Source organism: Brachypodium distachyon, chromosome 2 (assembly GCF_000005505.3).
Source record: "Brachypodium distachyon strain Bd21 chromosome 2, Brachypodium_distachyon_v3.0, whole genome shotgun sequence".
In the NCBI taxonomy this organism is placed as follows: Eukaryota; Viridiplantae; Streptophyta; class Magnoliopsida; order Poales; family Poaceae; genus Brachypodium; species Brachypodium distachyon.
Window position 1 is genome coordinate 48,662,601 of NC_016132.3, and position 17,749 is coordinate 48,680,349.

The window sequence follows — 17,749 nt, forward strand, 5'->3', positions numbered from 1 at the left end:
GATGCGACTGGATCACTGGAATACCAAGATGCTCAGGCTTCGCCATTTGGCTTTTTCCTGCACTTATTTTGTTCCCATCGAAGGATTTCGCGCGCCACTGACAGAACGGGTGTTCCAAATTCCACCGATAAAGAAGAGCTTTACTGTCTCCTTCGTCTGCTTGCACACAGCAACAGTTTAAGTTTGTGTCTGCACCAACAAGATGAGCATAAATTCCCTAACGATCGACTCCAGGCGTCAGCCACCTGCCCCTTGCTCTTTCACCGTTGTATCAAACATCATAGTTGCAACCAACTTATATACTACAAGAAGATAGCCTGCAAACCAACCATCGGAAAATATCTTTTTATGAAACACAATGTAGCTAGATAGATCAACACAGTGCACTAGGCCCTGCTAAGATTTAGGGTCCTTAGTACTGCGGGGTGGTGGACTGGTGGAAGGGTCAAGCGCCAAGGATAGGAATCTCCGTGCGAAATGAATGATCGACAACGGAGGAAATGATGATGTACTGTTTCTTCCTTGTTAGCAAAAACAACTTTTTTTTCCCCACTCCCCAGTTTATTTTAGTCCAGTTGTTCTCCATAAAGAATTTTTTTCTTGATAAGCTATAACTAACTTTGTACGAAGATTACCACATAAGGATCTTAAATCTTCAATTAGAGGAATGTTTCAACCGCCACAAACGCATCGGCCAAAGGCAGTACTAAGGATAGGACGCCCGAGAGCACCATACGTGGATTTGGTGCCAAAAATGTACCAATTCAAGTGTTAGTTTCAATGAAGTTCTTCTCCCTGGGTCTGGGTTGATGACAACCTCAGCTACGTACCGAACCAGCTAGCTCATCCCAGCAAACATTTATTTGGCCCTACGATAACCCCTCTCCCGAACGAGACATACAATGAGACTGCTGGATCGTTATCTGGATCGGCCACACGATTCTTAAGGTCCCGTGTGACGACTCCTGTGTAGTAATAAGTACTGTTGTACTAGAGCTGTCCTGCAACACCCAGCACATCCTAGTCCGTCGCCCAAAACTAGCTAGGCAATTTATCCATCAACATCAAGACTGATCGACAAGTAAATTAATTCCGCCGGCCGATTATGCCGGCATCTTCTAAGCACACGTTTTGTCGCCGTTCGCGTTGCTCCGCACAACATATACTCTCGGACTCGCGTAATTAACAACCGATCGAGTGACCCATCGGAAATCACAGAGACAGGCGCATGCAGTTGCGGTTGCGGCGCAGGCATGGAGATGATAAGCCGGAGCCTGCAGAGCATGGGGAGCCCCGACGTGAGCGTCTACTTCTCGGGCGGGTCGTCGCGGCACCGCAGCGGCGGGATCGAGAGCGACGACGAGGAGGCGCTGCGGTGGGCGGCGCTGGAGCGTCTGCCGTCGTTCGAGCGGCTGCGCACGGGCATCCTGCGGTCCGAGGCCCTGCAGGCCGGGCGCAGGCGGCACGCGCACGAGGAGGTGGACGTGCGCATGCTGGCGCTCACGCAGCGGCAGGCCTTCGTGGACAGCGTCTTCAAGGTCGCCGAGGAGGACAACGAGCGCTTCCTCAAGAAGCTCCGCGCGCGCATTGATCGGTGCGTACGTCTCTATATATTTGCGGTGTGCACGAGTAGCTAGCTAGCCGGTCCGTGTGCGTGCGTGCGTCTGAATCTGATCTTCCGTATGGTTTAATTTTGGCAGCGCGGGCATCCAGATCCCGACGGCGGAGGTGAGGTTCAGGAACCTGAGCGTGGAGGCGGAGTGCCACGTCGGGAGCCGCGCGCTGCCCACGCTGACGAACGCGTCGCTGGACGCGGTGGACGCCATGCTGGGGCTCGTCGGGATCAGCCTCGCCAAGACCAAGACGCTCCACATTCTCAAGGACGTCTCAGGCGTTATAAGGCCATCCAGGATGACACTTCTGCTCGGCCCACCGTCTTCCGGCAAGACCACGCTGTTGCTCGCCCTGGCCGGCAAGCTAGACACTACTCTAAAGGTCCGGCTAGTTGTATCTCTCTCTGTCTTACCTCATGGCTATACAGCCGGCAATAATTAAAGAAAACTTCCTGCAGGCTAACAAACCTATACGTACACACGTCAACTTTGTGGTTGGAGTAAACAAATAATTGGACGAATTGTCTAACCACCATGACAATTGCAGGCGAGCGGGGAGGTGACGTACAACGGCTACGGGCTGGACGAGTTCGTGCCGCAGAAGACCGCGGCGTACATCAGCCAGAACGACGTGCACGCCGGCGAGATGACCGTCAAGGAGACCCTTGACTTCTCCGCCAGGTGCCAGGGGGTTGGCCAGAGATACGGTGAGCCGCGGCGCGCCTATATAATCTTTCTGAAGCAAAAAAAAGAGCAGCGTGACGATTGATACATGTGCAGAGTTGCTCCAGGAGCTGACGAAGAAGGAGAGGCAGCTGGGGATTCTTCCTGATCCAGAGGTTGACCTGTTCATGAAGGTACTGGGTCGATTTCATGGTCTGACATGTGGCACTTCGTACATCTTTACTGCTACTGCTGATGTCTGGAGCTTCTTTGTATTGATCGGCAGGCCACTTCAGTCGAAGGGGGCACTCTGCAGACAGACTACATTCTCAGGGTAATTTAAGGCACCAACGGCTTTTCTCTTCACGGTCAAACCTTTTAAAAAACACAGAGGCGACGAATTGAATTTAGGCAGGGGCCAAACTAACGTTTGTGGTGAGGTGAACCGTGAACCCAATAAAACTTTATCAAAAATTCACAAAATTAGTTTTTATACATAGAGTCACAGAGTGAGATTGAGATATCATATAGTACGATGTTGGCCAAAAGATTTGCAGTATAAAAGTGACTAGGACTAATGTTTTTGAAGTTATGGAAATGGTTCCCCGCAAAAGAAAGAAAATGAAAAAAGAAGTTATGAAAATGGTTCACATTTTTTTTAGGACGATGAACGAGCTTTTTTTTTAGAGAGAGAGAGAGAGCGGACGATGAACGAGCCAGGGCTTTCGACCTTTCGTGGGCCGATGAATTCGGCCGAATACATAGAGAGCCCGTTGAGCAAATATCCAGCCCAACTGCTTTCTATGGCACCTCTAAAAAAAAACAGCTTTTTATGGCTTTGCGGGGAATCGCTTTCTGCAGCCACCACGAAACAGGCTCGGAGCAGGGACTAGGACACGGACCTGCACGCACAGAATGCGTTCGTATCTTTGCCGCACAGCGAGACGAAGCCATGAAGGGTCCTTCCTCGCTTTTCCTGCTCCCCTCGCGGACCGCGACGCATTTGGCAATGATGTCCGCGCGCCTGATGCCGCTGTTGTGTGCAGATTCTTGGATTGGACATGTGCGCCGACGTCATGGTCGGCGACGAGATGCGGACCGGCATCTCCGGCGGCCAGAAGAAGCGCCTAACCACAGGTAGGTTCGAGCGCGACTCTCTTCCGCGACCTGGAGCCCTCAGTTTACCGCGATTTAGCTGTGTTCTCCTCTCCATTAATGACATCGTATCGATTGATTGGTCACAGGGGAGATGCTGGTCGGCCCGACCAAGGTGCTGTTCATGGACGAGATATCCACCGGCCTGGATAGCTCCACTACCTTCCAGGTCGTCAGGTGCATCCAGCAGATTGTCCACCTGGGAGAGGCCACCGTGCTGGTGTCGCTGCTCCAGCCCGCGCCGGAGATCTTCGACCTCTTCGACGACGTCATGCTGCTCTCCGAGGGGCAGATCGTCTACCAGGGTCCCAGGGAGCACGTGCTCGAGTTCTTCGAGAAGTGCGGCTTTCGCTGCCCCGAGAGGAAAGGTGCCGCTGATTTCTTGCAGGAGGTTCGTTGCGTCAAAATTTGGCGTGCATATGTACTGAAGTCTGTCGAAGCATCTTAATTTTTCTACAATAAGAAACGTCACCTTCTAGTAGCTTATTTATCAGGACATGTGCCTTAAGCCATTAACACATCTAATTTACCCCTTAGTCCCTTACAACTTAGAGTTGGTAAGAAGATCAATCTCTCAGAGTTAGTACATGGAATTTACTTTTCCAGCTACGCCTTTTTCTGACCAGTGCACTTTTTTCACAGGTTACATCAAAGAAAGATCAGGAGCAATACTGGATAGAGAATGAAAAACCTTATCGCTATGTATCGGTACCTGAATTTGTTGCAAAATTCAAGAAATTTCATATGGGGAAGAGCCTAAAAAAGCAACTTTCGGTCCCTTTCAACAAGAGAAAAATCCACAAATCTGCTCTGGTTTTCTCCAAGCAGTCTGTTCCAACTTTGGAGCTTCTCAAGACCTCCTTCTCCAAAGAATGGCTTCTCATGAAGAGAAATTCGTTTATCTACGTTTTTAAAATAGTTCAGGTACCTAGATCCAAGATAGCCTTAAATGAAGGAATGCTTTCTTACCTACCTATCATATAGAACAATTAGGCTATTTGTATCATGGATGTAGAGTCAGGGGTAATAAAGCTTCGATATTAAAAAATTATCATAGAGAACAATACTCCAAATATTTAATCGGCCATGTTTTACTTCTGTTTCTTCAACACATTTCTTTTTAATTGTCCACAACAGATTTTTAAATGGTCATGTGATTCGTTGTCTGCTTTTACTTCTTTTGTTTTGAAGGGAATCATAGTAGCTCTAGTAGCATCAACGGTTTTCTTGAGGACACGGCTCCATCAAGATAATGAGGAAGATGGCCAAGTCTACCTAGGGGCACTTATATTTGTCATGATATCTAACATGTTCAATGGTTTTGCCGAGGCAACCCTTACTCTCGCAAGGCTCCCTGTATTTTACAAACATAGGGATTTTCTATTCTACAGGCCGTGGAAGTTTACACTTCCTAATGTTCTCCTGAAAGTTCCTATGTCCTTGTTCGAGTCGATAATTTGGGTTGTAATAACCTACTACCTCATAGGCTTTGCCCCTGAAGCTAGCAGGTGCAGCATCTCAATTCAATTGCTCTTTACCACTAAATTATTTTGAATTCAATGTTTGCTTTCTGGCCCTAAAAGCTCAATGTTCATCTTCCTACAGGTTCTTCAAACATCTTATTACAGTCTTCTTGATCCAGCAGTCGGCTGGAGGATTGTTCAGGGTTGTTGCTGGCTTATGCAGGAATGTTGTCATCACTAATACTGCAGGGTCTCTTGTCCTTCTGATCATGTTTGTACTGGGAGGATTCATCCTACCAAGAGGTAATCATTGATTTCCATCACATGATGATTTCCATACTTGTGGCCAGCAATAATGAACATTTTTTGTATCGGTGCCACGGGCACACACTTGACAAATTATTGATCATTTCCAAACATGAATACATGCATGTAAGGGCAGGTGAGACTGCCATTTAAGCCTCCTACTGTAATCAATTATGATTAAAAAATAGAATCAGAATTGATTTTTATATTGAAATAAAACAGTGCTGCCAGTAGTTTATACCTCCGAAGTAATTATTTGGGTTGGGTGCATCTTCAAAGCAAAGGCGGGGGGAGTATTCTCTTCCATGATCTAAAACAGTACTTCAAACCTCAAAAGACAGGAATCCCCTTTTAAACTTTTTGTACTGCACACATTTGAGTATCAAGTATTGACTGCGCAGTCGAAATAAATCATTGCTAACTTAGGCATTTCAAGTATTACTTCAAATACAACCATTATCATTCTCGTTTTTACAGATGCAATTCCAAAATGGCTGCTATGGGGTTATTGGTGTTCGCCTCTCACTTATGCATACATCGCTCTTGCTGCCAATGAGATGCATTCTCCAAGGTGGATGGACCAATCTGTAAGTTAACTCATGATCATCTTGCTGCTGTGTTCTCTTACGAGTCATGCTACTTGACATTTTGTGCTGTGTGTCTGTAGTTAGCTGATGGGAGGCCATTGGGAGTGGCAGTTCTACAAAACTCAGGTGTCTTCACTGACAAGGAGTGGTACTGGATTGCAACAGGTGCCCTTTTAGGGTTCACTGTTCTTTTCAATGTACTATTCACAGTATCGCTTATGTACCTAAACCGTAAGTCATGACTTAAATCTGACAACTCCATTATTTGCTTTGTCCTAATCTTTCCTGCGTGTTATAAATAGATATTGACATTCGCCGACACAACTTTCTTATTTGGTGTTTGTAATTTGTTCAACGTTTTGTACCTTGCAATAGCTATTGGAAAACCACAAGCTATCTTGCCTGAAGAAACTGATAAAAGTCCAGAGAACATCCGTGAGCGGAAAAAGGAGACACAGAGAACTACAGTTCCAACACCAGAATCTGCATCCCCGGACTCAATCATCACATGTAATTTTGTTCCCCTAAAAATAAATTCATATTCACTCTTCCCTGATGTTTGGAAAGAGATACGTTGCTTATATTGGCTATCTGGCTATCTTTAGTTATGTTTCTTACTTTGCAGTGGATAAAGTGATTGAACAATTACGTGGTCGCTCCCCAAACACTTCTGGTAGGTCATACATGAAAGCTGCCAGAAATGGTCCAGGAAAAGGGATGGTTCTTCCATTTGAACCTCTCTCCATGTCCTTCAGTGAGATCAACTACTATGTTGATATGCCTGCGGTGTGTATCTGTGTCCTTTCATTCTTTTTTCTCAAACTGCATTTCTGTGTCATTGGCTCGTCATTGTTGCTTTACCGTGAGCTTTATCTATCATGCTGTAATTACACACGTCATCTTTAGTCTGAAGAACATCTTTTGAGTATGAACTTCAAGTTCTGCATGGTGTTGTTTTCTTAGAACATCCATTTTTCAGTGGTTGATTTTTATCATCTAATGCATGATTGTGGTGTCTGGGTAACTGGGTATTTGGAGATACAAATTAACGTATTTGCTATGACATCCCTTGAGTATGCACTATGCAGGATACATATCTTCCCACTACTTGATATCTTATGTGATGACACATGTCTTGTGCATCGCAGTGGCGTTATTTTATAATATGTAATCTCATTTGCAAGATGTGAATCTATCAGGAGATGAAGAATCAAGGAGTAACCGCTGATAAGCTCCAGCTGCTGTCAGGGATATCTGGTGCTTTTCGTCCTGGTGTTCTCACTGCCCTTATGGGTGTGAGTGGAGCTGGAAAGACTACCCTCATGGATGTCTTATCTGGGAGGAAAACTGGTGGATATATTGAAGGGGAAGTCTACATATCTGGTTACCCTAAGAACCAAGCTACTTTTGCAAGGATGTCAGGGTACTGTGAGCAAAATGACATCCACTCTCCACAGATTACAGTCAAGGAGTCACTACTCTTCTCTGCTTTCCTGCGCCTGCCTAAGGACGTCACTGATCAAGAAAAGAAGGTTCGCTCTTGTGTCTTCTTACAAAATCAACTTCCAATTGTTGTTTATAATTAATTAGTTTTATGGTTACTATATATGGCATTCACTGGTAAGTTCACTTCAGTGTTTTGTGTGGTGAAATTGCGAATGAAGTTCCTTTTTTCACACAGGGGGATGAAGTTGGTTAACCCTTTATTTGATTGATTAACTTGTGTTCTGTCGGTAGGTATTTGTGGAGGAAGTAATGGAACTGATTGAGCTTAACGGTCTCAAGGATGCTATCGTGGGTCTTCCGGGTGTGAATGGTTTGTCAACTGAACAGAGAAAGAGGTTGACAATTGCTGTAGAGCTTGTGGCAAACCCCTCAATCATCTTCATGGATGAACCAACTTCAGGTCTTGATGCAAGAGCTGCTGCTATTGTTATGAGAACTGTTAGGAACACTGTCAATACTGGAAGGACCGTTGTCTGCACTATCCATCAACCAAGTATTGACATTTTCGAAGCTTTTGATGAGGTAATGCATCTTTTCGATACTCAAATGCTCTTTTTGTAACTTTGGTTCTTGATAATCTTTCGTGGGTTTTACCATGCAGCTATTATTACTGAAAAGAGGAGGCCAGGTCATATATTCTGGACCCTTGGGTAGGAACTCGCATAAAGTTGTTGAATACTTCCAGGTCTGTGATCTGATACCCAAACTACTTCCAATTATGGCCATAGCTTTCAGTTTCCTATTATCTTGTTGCCTTATGGCATATTCTATAAGTATGAGGGTACGCTCATATTCAATATTTCCATATTTATGTCTATAGCTCATGGCATAATTTGTATATTCTATATATCATTGCAATGATCAGGAAATTCCTGGCGTCCCAAAGATCAAAGAGAAGTGCAACCCAGCCACATGGATGCTGGATGTAAGTTCGGCTGCAGCAGAAGTTCGTTTGAAGATTGATTTTGCTGAAAATTACAAATCTTCAACCATGTATCAGTAAGTGTAGTGCCCTTTCAACTTCATTCTGTAAATAAGATTGGGTTAATTTTCAAATAAGCAATCATCTAGCAGAAGTGTAGTCAGCATTACATCACCAGCGCACAGTTCTTAAAAATTGCTTGAAGATTAGTAATACACCACTATTCTTTGAACTATGGATCCTGCAACTTATGGAAGAACTAACTTGCCTCTTCCTGCACCTTGAACTCTTCAGGCATTTGTAACACATTAACAACTACTTCCTGGTATGCACTTATATTTTCAGGCGGAATAGAGCATTAGTCAAAGAGCTGAGCAAGCCACCTCCTGGTACCAGCGATCTTTATTTCTCAACTCAATACTCGCAGAGCTCCTTTGGTCAGTTTAAATTCTGCCTCTGGAAGCAATGGTGGACTTACTGGAGAAGTCCTGATTACAACCTCGTCAGGATGTTCTTCGCAGTACTTACCGGTTTGCTGCTGGGGCTTTTATTTTGGAGGGTTGGTGCAAAGATGTATGTTTTAATATAAAAAATTACGTGTGCAATCATTGATTCTTCTTCGATGTGTATTACCAGATCCTCAGTTACTTGTTATTTGGTGCAGGACAAGCTCAGCAGATATTTTGGTCATTGTCGGATCAATGTATGCTGCTGTCATGTTTGTTGGTTGTGAGAATTGTATAACTGTTCAACCCGTTGTTGCTGTGGAAAGGACCGTCTTTTACAGAGAACGGGCAGCTGGAATGTACTCAGCTATACCCTATGCTCTAGCACAGGTCAGTTACATTAGCAGTTCAATAGAGTTATGCATAATTGTTTGATACCAATCCATTGAATATGTCTGTCCAGGTTGTTGTGGAGATACCATATGTGTTCGTTGAGGCTGTGCTTTACACTCTGATCGTGTACCCAATGATGTCTTTCCAGTGGACACTAGTAAAGTTCTTCTGGTTCTTCTATGTTTCATTCTTTACCTTCCTCTATTTCACTTATTACGGCATGATGACCGTCTCCATATCACCAAACGGCCAAGTTGCTTCCATATTTGCTGCTGCATTCTACTCCTTCTTCAATCTCTTCTCAGGGTTCTTCGTCGCGAGATCGGTGAGGCATTCTTTTTTCCTTTTACAATCAACTTTCAAGAACTCCAAACTTGTAGCACTGCAGTCCATGTTGGTTAATCCGATTTCCCCTTTTTCTTCCATTCAGAAAATCCCCAACTGGTGGATTTGGTACTATTGGCTTTGCCCAGTGGCGTGGACAGTCTACGGACTTGTTGTCTCACAATACGGAGATGTGGAGGATTTTATCAAGGTGCCCGGTCAACCCGATCAACAAGTCGGACCATTCATCAAGAGCTACTTCGGCTATGATCAGGACTTCATGGGCATCGTGGCAGCAGTGCTGGCTGGCTTCACTGTCTTCTTCGCTTTTCTATATGCTTACTGCATTAAGACGTTTAATTTCCAACACAGATAGAAAGTAAGCGTGTCCATTTTGTCATGTAGATTATGATGTGTACTGCCGTTTGTAGTTTTAGTATTAGTTTTCACTACCATGGTTTTTTTTTATTCCAAAGATGTCCATTTTGTCTTGGATGACCATGGTGTCCTAAGTCTTTTGAATTAGATGTTACTGTAAACGAAACAGTCCAGTATTCGATGAATTAAATCTGCAAGAACATCTGGATTTGGCAAATCGTCTTAAAAGATCATAAAGTTCTTCTCTACGAGAGTAATTCGTTATAGTTCTCAAAATATCAACAAGCCCGTCTAGCTCAGTTGGTAGAGCGCAAGGCTCTTAACCTTGTGGTCGTGGGTTCGAGCCCCACGGTGGGCGAGGGTACTTGTGTGTTTCGTCAGTGTAGTATTCTTTTTTCTTGCTATGAATGTAACTTAATCCGTTGTTTTCTTTTTGAGCTGACGTAATCCATTTGTTTATCTGATCGCGGACGGCACCTACTGGTGTAAAATGCATGGACAAAGAGGACGAAAGAGCTACGTGGCATCTCGTGCCATGACACAACTTGCGATCCGTTAGTATGCGCCTTTGTTTTTTGGAAGTATTTGACAGGCCGCTACGTACCAGCCATGACCCATATATAATTACATGTGCATACAAACGATAAACATCTACTAATGGCACATCAAGAGGTCGAAAAATACAAAGTAGCATGCAAAGGTGCGTATCCCCTTGGAATTGAAAAAGAAGACAACCGCAATGCCCGAAGTGATAAGCTGGGACTTGCTCATATGCAGCCATGCCAGCTAGAAAGACTATATGTTGAATAATTCACTTGCACAAGCGATTTATTATGGTTCACAAGCCCGTATGGTACGTGCAAGCAATGCACCTAGGCACCTACTCTTCTTCCAAAAAAAAGGCACCTACTCCAGCTTTTTCCGTCAGCTCGTCGTCACTGGGTACGAATCGAACTGTCAATGGAGACAGCTCAGCGTCTACCACTGACCATTCTCTTTCTGTACGAAGTACGAACCTCGCACGCTACACATCATCCATCGCCTCATGCCAACGCATGCAGCGCTACCTATAAAATACACGGTACGGTACAACCTGTGAGCTAATCATCTCGCGCAGTATTTTAGATCCCCGGCCGGCGGCCTCTCTCGCCGCGTTGCACGACCTCGCACTGCACAGGCAAATTAACACAGGCAGGGCGGTAACATGGCTCACGGCCCGCCGGACCGGGAAGCGGCGACGCCCGCGTGGCGCGGCTCCGTGCGAGCCGCGGCGGCAGGGCCGACACCCGACCAGGCGTGGGCTCTGCTGCGGGACTTCTGCTCCCTCGACAAGTGGGTGCCATCGGTGCGGACTTGCCGGAGGCTGGAAGAGGAGGGCGGTGCCGAAGACGGCGCGCCCGGGTGCGTCCGGTACTGCGAGGGGCCGGTGAACATGGCCGCGGCCCCGGGCGAGCTGGAGGAGGTCGTCGGCTGGTCCAAGGAGCGGCTCCTGGAGGTCGACGCGGCGGGGAGGTCCTACAGCTACGAGGTGGTGGAGACCAACAAGGGGTTCGGCCGGTACCGTGCCACCGTCGGGGTCGAGCCCGAACCGGCCGGGTGCGCGGTCAGATGGTCGTTCGAGGCCGACCCGGTCAAGGGCTGGACGCTCCAAGGCTTCGTCGGGTTCCTGGAGAAGCTCGCGCGTGGCGTCGCCAAACGGCTCGAGGAGAAGATCATGGTGAAGGCTGATGATCATCTTGCATAAAGTTGCGCTTGTTGTGATGTGTTGTTTTTCGCTATCTTGTTGAATATCGACGTTGTGATGTCTAGATTGGTTTACTGACATGCATTGCTATAGATGATATGTCAATAAATTATAGCCGACAATAGGCTATACTATTAATTTTGATCTTATGCTCCAACACTATTTTTCTGCTGAGCAACGGAAATGGAGGTGCGTCGTAATTATTTATTTGCATTAACCAAGTTCTAAACTAAGAACTTCTTGGTTGCAAGCTCTATGCACCTCACCAGTTCCATCAACATTAGCCATAACTTTGTGCGAACTGTTTAGAGTTTGAAAGGGAAATAAAATTTAAAATACGGAGAATGGGGAACTAGAGATTTGAGAGGAGTATGGGGATTTTTTTTAGAGGGTGTGGTTTGCTTCCAATTTACACTCGAGTCCATGACCACGTCGACTGGGGTGGTGGGGGGTCGAGAGTTGGCGAACTTTGCCGAGATTGAATCTAGGGGGCAAATTCCGACAACCTATTTTTTTAACTATCGGGAAGCCTTTTTTGCTTCTTCGTTTTGTCGTACCTTTTTCTTTAAGTGCATTTTTACTCTTCCTCCCACTTTTGATTTTCTTAAAAACTTTTGATTTTGACCTTTAACATTCAAACTTTTGGTTATAATTTTTTGAAACTAATAAATTTTCTCAGCTTTTAATTTCCCTAACTTTTACTCCCTCCGTCCCCATAATTCTTGTCGTTGTTTTAGTACAAAATGAACTAAAACAGCGACAAGAATTATGGAACAGAGGGAGTACTTCAAATTTTCTAAAGCTTTTTCAACTTTACTTTTTTCACCTTTTAATATTCCTAACTATTCCTTTTAATCATCAATTTTTTGAAGAAGTCATAAAATGAAAGAAGTTACCGACGGCGGCGGAGAGCACGGGGAGGAACCATCATGATTTGCTATTGGGATGTTGGGCTTGGATCCACTGGAGGCTTCCTAGTGGCATCGCGGGAAGAGGACGAGGGCAGCGGCGGCTACATGGGAAAGTGGAGGAGGGCATCGACGACGAGGCGGAGGACAACTACGAAGTCTCGGGAAGAGGGGTTCACAACCGACACGAGAGTCCGACGCGAGGGGAGGAGGGCGCGGCGGCGATTAGTAGCCGGCGAGAGGAGAGACGCGAGCGGCGAATTAGAGAGTGAGAAGAAGACAGGTGTGGCGAAAAGATAAGGCAGGACGGTGAGGGAGTGAGTGCGTGTGCGGTGGACGACCATGAAAGAGGCAACTTAGTACGTATCATACGGGTGAATTAACCGTGGGCAGGACATTTCTCCAAGTCAATTAGGTTTGTGCAGAATACTACTCCTTTTGTTTCGTAAAGGTTGGCATGGTCGTGCTAATTTAAAATCGTGCCAACCTTAACGAAACGGAAGAAATAATAATCTACAAATGTTGCGAAACGACCAGTACAAAATTAAAAAATTCCCGGTGTTGACAGTAGTCCAATATGCGAGCCGTTCTCGTCCCGGCGCAGCACGAGCCCCTTGGACGCGAAGCCGACCTCGCGGCGGCTCGCCTGGAATCATGCGATGACGGGCGTCTCCCGCCGCTGTTCCATGCCCACCTCCTGCGCCACGGCCTCCTCCTCCTCCCGTTCCACTGGAACGCCCTGACACGCGCCTACCTCCGCCACGGCTCTTCCCGCTCCGCACTCTGCGTGGCAGCCCACATGTTCCGCTGCGCCGCACATCCCGATCGCTACACTTTCCCGCTCGCACTCAAGGCCGCGGCCCAGGGCGAGCCCCCCATCTCCAGCTTGCGCCGTCAGTTCCACGCTGCCGCCGCCAAGCGCGGCCTCGCGCGCCACCCCTTCACCGAGAGCGCGCTCATCAGCTGCTACTCAAAGGCTGGCGACCTGGATGCCGCCCGCAGGGTGTTCGACGAAAACCCTCACAGGGGACTCGGTTCATGGAACGCCATAATAAGTGGCCTCTCTCAAGCTGGGGAGTCGAAAGAGCCGTTGGCATTGTTTGTCAAGATGCGGAGGTGTGGCGTTGTACCAGATGATCTGACCATGGTGAGTCTTGTGTCGTCTTGCTGTGCTGTTGGGGATATTGGCTTGGTGGAGCAGCTGCACAAGTGCATGCTACAATGCAAGCACTCGAGCCGGCTCGATGTGACGCTGTCCAATGCGTTGATCGATATGTATGCCAAGTGTGGCCGCACAGACCTTGCAGGAAGGGTTTTTGAGAGAATGCCTCTTAGGGATGTGTCGTCTTGGACAACCATGATTACAGGACTTGCAACACATGGTGAGGAACAGCGCGCATTAAAGAAGTTTGATGAAATGAAGAGCGAAGGGGTGCCACCAAACAGGGTGACGATGTTGGCGGTGCTCTCTGCTTGCGCACACAGAGGACTGGTTGATACTGGGATGGGTTTGCTGAAGCAAATGGAAGATGGAGAGATTAAGGTAGCACCAACTGTTGAACATTACGGGTGTCTGGTGGATTTGCTTGGCAGAGTTGGGTGGGTGGACGATGCACGTGCTTTAGTGGAACATAGAATGCCGATGGAGGCAAACGTGGTGATATGGGGAACATTGCTTGGTGCATGCGAGAAGCACGGCAATGTGAGCGTTGGTGAGTGGGCGGCAGAGCGGCTACAGGAGGCTGAGCCATGGAACGACGGGGTTTATGTAGTGCTGTCCAACGTATATGCTGCTGCTGGAATGTGGGGTGAGGTAGAGAGGGTGAGGAAGATGATGTCAGGGAGGAAAGTTACAAAGTTTCCGGGCTGCAGCCTATGATTGGTTTGTTGTTGTAACTGTTGTTATGGCTAGTCTCCTTGATGCACAATTACACATCCTCGTGACACTTGGCGATTACTGCAGTTATCAGCTAAAATCCTATCCAAGAGGTATTGTGTAACTCGAAAGCTGTGCTGGTTTTGTCAAAACATGGGCCGGTGTCTCACTGCTGTCAAAGTGTCAAGACAACAAGTACAGCAAGCACTCACAGAGTCACGGGTGCAGCATATGTGCTGATGTGCCTCAGCCAGGCATCTTTTAACTTCACTAGAATGCCCCAACCCCCAACTTTGCCCATCAGTTGCAGTACCATGCTAAAAGGAAAACAGAACAGCATAGCGAAAACCCTCTGCTAGAGCTAGAGACTTCTAGGAACACAAAAAAACACAACCAGGAGCAACACGGATGGGTTCCCTTGGTAATGGCCGGAATGGTTCGGAGCCTGGGATCCAGATGCCAGTGATGGGGGGTAACGCAGTGCTGGAGCCTACCACATCCTCAGTACCCAGATGTCCACGGCTGGAAATGGCCATGGTGGCAACCAGAGTTGCAGCCCTCGTGATGGCGCTGCTCTCCATGTTGCTAATGATCTCCGCCAAGCAACGGGGTATTCTCATCATCTTCGGCATTGAGATCCCGCTCTATGCTAACTGGTCCCTGTCTGATTCCCTGGAGTAAGTGTTTGAACTGTTGTAATTTGAAACCTGTCAGTAAGATCGTAGAGAATGCTGACTTGTTCTTATGGCGTTGTTCATAACTTCAGATTCTTGGTTGGTATATCTGCAGCGGCAGCTGCCTACTCTCTAGCACAGCTTCTGTCGATTGCACACAAGGCCTTGAAGAAAGTCCCTGTGGTTCCGTCCAGACGCTATGCCTGGATGCTGCTAGCTGCTGATCAGGTCTGGCAGTTCTTGGTCATTTTGATCTGATTTTGCAATGTCTAGTAATTAATTATATTGGTTACTTGTGCTTTGATGTTTAAATTCCATCTTTCATCGTGGTGTTTCATGCCTTATTGTCCTGTTTGTGTTGTCTGCAAGACTGCAACTCTGCACAATACTAGTGGCATCTTAGTACAGTTTATTTATTGTTCATTGTTGTTAACTTGCGACGTCTATATGTTTGTTACATAAGAATAGTTTCTTTCCTCGGTTTAGATGTACTATTCTTCCCTAGCCATAAAAAACTACTCCCTCAGTCCCATATTAAGTGACGACATACTACATGTATTTAGACGCTTTTTGGGTATGGATACATTCATGTTGAGGTAAATTTGAGTCACTTAATATGCGACGGAGGGAGTATTTGGAAATGGATCCTTTTTATAGCTTACCGCTGGAAATTAATCATGTGAGTGCAGGGTATTCCCATTCCCCCCTTGGATCACTTTTAACCTTTTTGCAAGAAATGCACTGTGTGTGATAGTTTTATAGCCTTATTTTAGACAAGTACAGTTTTTTGCCCTTTTGCTAGAAAATATACTCGAGCAAAACGGATGCTAGTGCCAAAAGAGATTTCTTTTGTGGTTACATAGTTTTATTTATTTTTCTTCAAAAAAGAGAGTTAACCTCCTACCCGGAAGTTTGTTTTGATTTTTTGGTTTCGCATTGGAATGGCATTTCTTCACAAGATACCATAGCAGTTTTTATTTGACCGAAAACTGTAGGATAGGCTCTGGCAGTATATATATGAAAAAATATATTTTTGGTCCCTAAATTGGCAGCAAAGTCTAGAAATAGTCCCTCAACTCCAAATTCTATACATTTGGTTCCTCAATTGGCAAAACCGGATACTTTTGGTCCCTCACCCGAATTTGAACAGTTTTGCCTCCACGTGACGCAGTTTTCCCTTAGAATTTTCCACGTAAGATGCCATGATGGCGTCTTGTTTACCTCAAAAACGGTGCGTGAACTCGATGTCTTATACATTTGGCCCCTCGACTAGTCGACTGTGCATCGTGGCATCTAACATGGAAAAGTCTTAAGGGAAAACCATGCCACGTGAAGTCAAAACTAGTCAAATCCCATAGGAGGACTAAAAGTATCTGGTTTTGCCAATTGAGTAAACAAATATATATAGGATTTTGAGTTGAGGGGCAATTTCTATATTTTGTTGCCAATTGAGGAACCAAAAATATACTTTTCTCTCTATATGTTTATAAATAGATAGTTACAGGGAAGGGGTACATCTTGGTGTTTTGGCGGTGTTCTATTAAAAAATCCAAAATGATTCATCGTTCTGTTTTCTCATGCTGTTTGAGGCCTTAAAGGCACTTCAGCACTTTACATGTATCTGCAAAACCACGAATGATCTATAATAGTCATAAAGGGAATATAAGCACACAATCTAAATACTTCCATCACAGAATCCTTAGTATTGTCTTCCACATTGAAGTGGTTGAAGAAATCTGAAAGTATACCACCTAAAATGATCAACGAATCATTTAATCCAGTACCCATATCAGTGCAGAATCTTGGAGACCAGGACATGATGTGAGTTTTGTTTATGATGTTTGTCCTTAGACTTTTGTTTGCTTCCAAAACGTTCCACCATGTTTCCGAGGTGACCTCAGATTAACCCAGCGTTCAAAGCTCTAATCTTGGTAGTTGGACCTTTACAAGCACCTATATCTAGCTTAAAGATAAGTAGATAACTCCTGAAATCATTTGGAACTCCATGAATGCCTTGCATTTCAAATTTTCAATGGAATCGGAAGAATAACACAGACACTACCTTGTGCGAACATGGCAGGTCTTTGCGTATGCAATGATGAGCGCGGGATCGGCAGCGGCAGCCGTCGCAAATTTGAACCGCACCGGAATCCGGCACACCGCACTGCCCAACTTCTGCAAGCCTCTGCCACGTTTCTGCGACTTCTCAGCGGCCTCCATCGTGTGTGCCTTTATCGGTTGCGTCTTCCTTGCGACATCCGCCCTGATTGATGTTATCTGGCTGTCAAATCTGTGAAAATGGTTTCAAAGTAGTGCTCCTTTGGTAGAAACTTTCAGGGTGCTTTGCCCGTAAGATAATGAACTGAACCCATAAATGTTCAATGGACCGCATCACCTGGATGTGATGTGCAGTGTTGCAAGATTCCGTCTGTTTTAGATAAGTTCAGTTTCTTTCTCGAAGATTCTCTTTCTTTTTTATGCTCATGTCTACGTTAGTAAACAACTAAACATAGGCACTTGTCTACATTTGGTTAGATGTGCAGATTTTGGTTTGCCCGCCTCGTAATGTGTTAACATTGTCTACCGTACATTTTTTACATGTACTTGATCTACATACATTAAGTAAACATGACACCGACACTTGTCTGCATCACACTTCCCCGATCGGATCACCTACCTCTTCCGATCAACTAATCAGAGATCTACTCATCCGAGGAAAAAGCGAAGACGACAACGTCGATGAGCTCGAAGATAGGACGCAGTCATGACTCACAGGAGGCAGCCTGCCGTT

General features: G+C 45.9%; 4 protein-coding genes and 1 non-coding gene across 5 annotated transcripts; all 5 read left to right on the top strand.

The window, feature by feature from the left end:
- The first annotated feature begins 1,187 nt into the window (after window positions 1-1,187).
- LOC100831537 (ABC transporter G family member 38) lies at window positions 1,188-9,973 on the top strand. The gene is made up of 22 exons (XM_010233954.3): window positions 1,188-1,594; window positions 1,701-1,995; window positions 2,161-2,320; window positions 2,394-2,470; window positions 2,563-2,610; window positions 3,323-3,413; window positions 3,521-3,822; window positions 4,074-4,355; window positions 4,623-4,939; window positions 5,037-5,197; window positions 5,678-5,787; window positions 5,868-6,018; window positions 6,163-6,297; window positions 6,413-6,573; window positions 6,987-7,319; window positions 7,525-7,815; window positions 7,895-7,978; window positions 8,159-8,292; window positions 8,561-8,788; window positions 8,880-9,051; window positions 9,125-9,379; window positions 9,485-9,973. The coding sequence occupies exons 1-22, from the start codon at window positions 1,254-1,256 to the stop codon at window positions 9,752-9,754; spliced, it is 4,398 nt and encodes a 1,465-aa protein (XP_010232256.2). The 5' UTR covers window positions 1,188-1,253; the 3' UTR covers window positions 9,755-9,973.
- A 68-nt stretch (window positions 9,974-10,041) lies between these two features.
- Window positions 10,042-10,114, top strand: TRNAK-CUU. Its single transcript has one exon. It is a non-coding gene; the product is annotated as a tRNA-Lys (tRNA).
- A 736-nt stretch (window positions 10,115-10,850) lies between these two features.
- On the top strand, window positions 10,851-11,662 carry LOC100831837 (lachrymatory-factor synthase). The gene has a single exon (XM_003567017.4). The coding sequence runs from the start codon at window positions 10,961-10,963 to the stop codon at window positions 11,498-11,500; it is 540 nt and encodes a 179-aa protein (XP_003567065.1). The 5' UTR covers window positions 10,851-10,960; the 3' UTR covers window positions 11,501-11,662.
- A 1,275-nt stretch (window positions 11,663-12,937) lies between these two features.
- Window positions 12,938-14,415, top strand: LOC100832134 (pentatricopeptide repeat-containing protein At1g77170, mitochondrial). The gene has a single exon (XM_003567018.4). The coding sequence runs from the start codon at window positions 12,986-12,988 to the stop codon at window positions 14,285-14,287; it is 1,302 nt and encodes a 433-aa protein (XP_003567066.1). The 5' UTR covers window positions 12,938-12,985; the 3' UTR covers window positions 14,288-14,415.
- Window positions 14,290-17,484, top strand: LOC100832646 (CASP-like protein 3A1). Its single transcript, XM_003569664.3, has 3 exons — window positions 14,290-14,961; window positions 15,051-15,186; window positions 17,039-17,484. The coding sequence occupies exons 1-3, from the start codon at window positions 14,693-14,695 to the stop codon at window positions 17,252-17,254; spliced, it is 621 nt and encodes a 206-aa protein (XP_003569712.1). The 5' UTR covers window positions 14,290-14,692; the 3' UTR covers window positions 17,255-17,484.
- Window positions 17,485-17,749: the final 265 nt, after the last annotated feature.

Excerpts from the sequence above, each read along its gene's own strand:
- LOC100831537 (XM_010233954.3), top strand. The coding sequence starts at position 1,254 with ATGGAGATGATAAGCCGGAGCCTGCAGAGCATGGGGAGCCCCGACGTG. Across the intron at positions 4,940-5,036 it reads TTTGCCCCTGAAGCTAGCAG|GTTCTTCAAACATCTTATTA; the intron begins GTGCAGCATCTC and ends ATCTTCCTACAG. Across the intron at positions 6,574-6,986 it reads ACTATGTTGATATGCCTGCG|GAGATGAAGAATCAAGGAGT; the intron begins GTGTGTATCTGT and ends TGAATCTATCAG.
- LOC100831837 (XM_003567017.4), top strand. The coding sequence starts at position 10,961 with ATGGCTCACGGCCCGCCGGACCGGGAAGCGGCGACGCCCGCGTGGCGC.
- LOC100832134 (XM_003567018.4), top strand. The coding sequence starts at position 12,986 with ATGCGAGCCGTTCTCGTCCCGGCGCAGCACGAGCCCCTTGGACGCGAA.
- LOC100832646 (XM_003569664.3), top strand. The coding sequence starts at position 14,693 with ATGGGTTCCCTTGGTAATGGCCGGAATGGTTCGGAGCCTGGGATCCAG. Across the intron at positions 14,962-15,050 it reads TCCCTGTCTGATTCCCTGGA|ATTCTTGGTTGGTATATCTG; the intron begins GTAAGTGTTTGA and ends TCATAACTTCAG. Across the intron at positions 15,187-17,038 it reads TGCTGCTAGCTGCTGATCAG|GTCTTTGCGTATGCAATGAT; the intron begins GTCTGGCAGTTC and ends CGAACATGGCAG.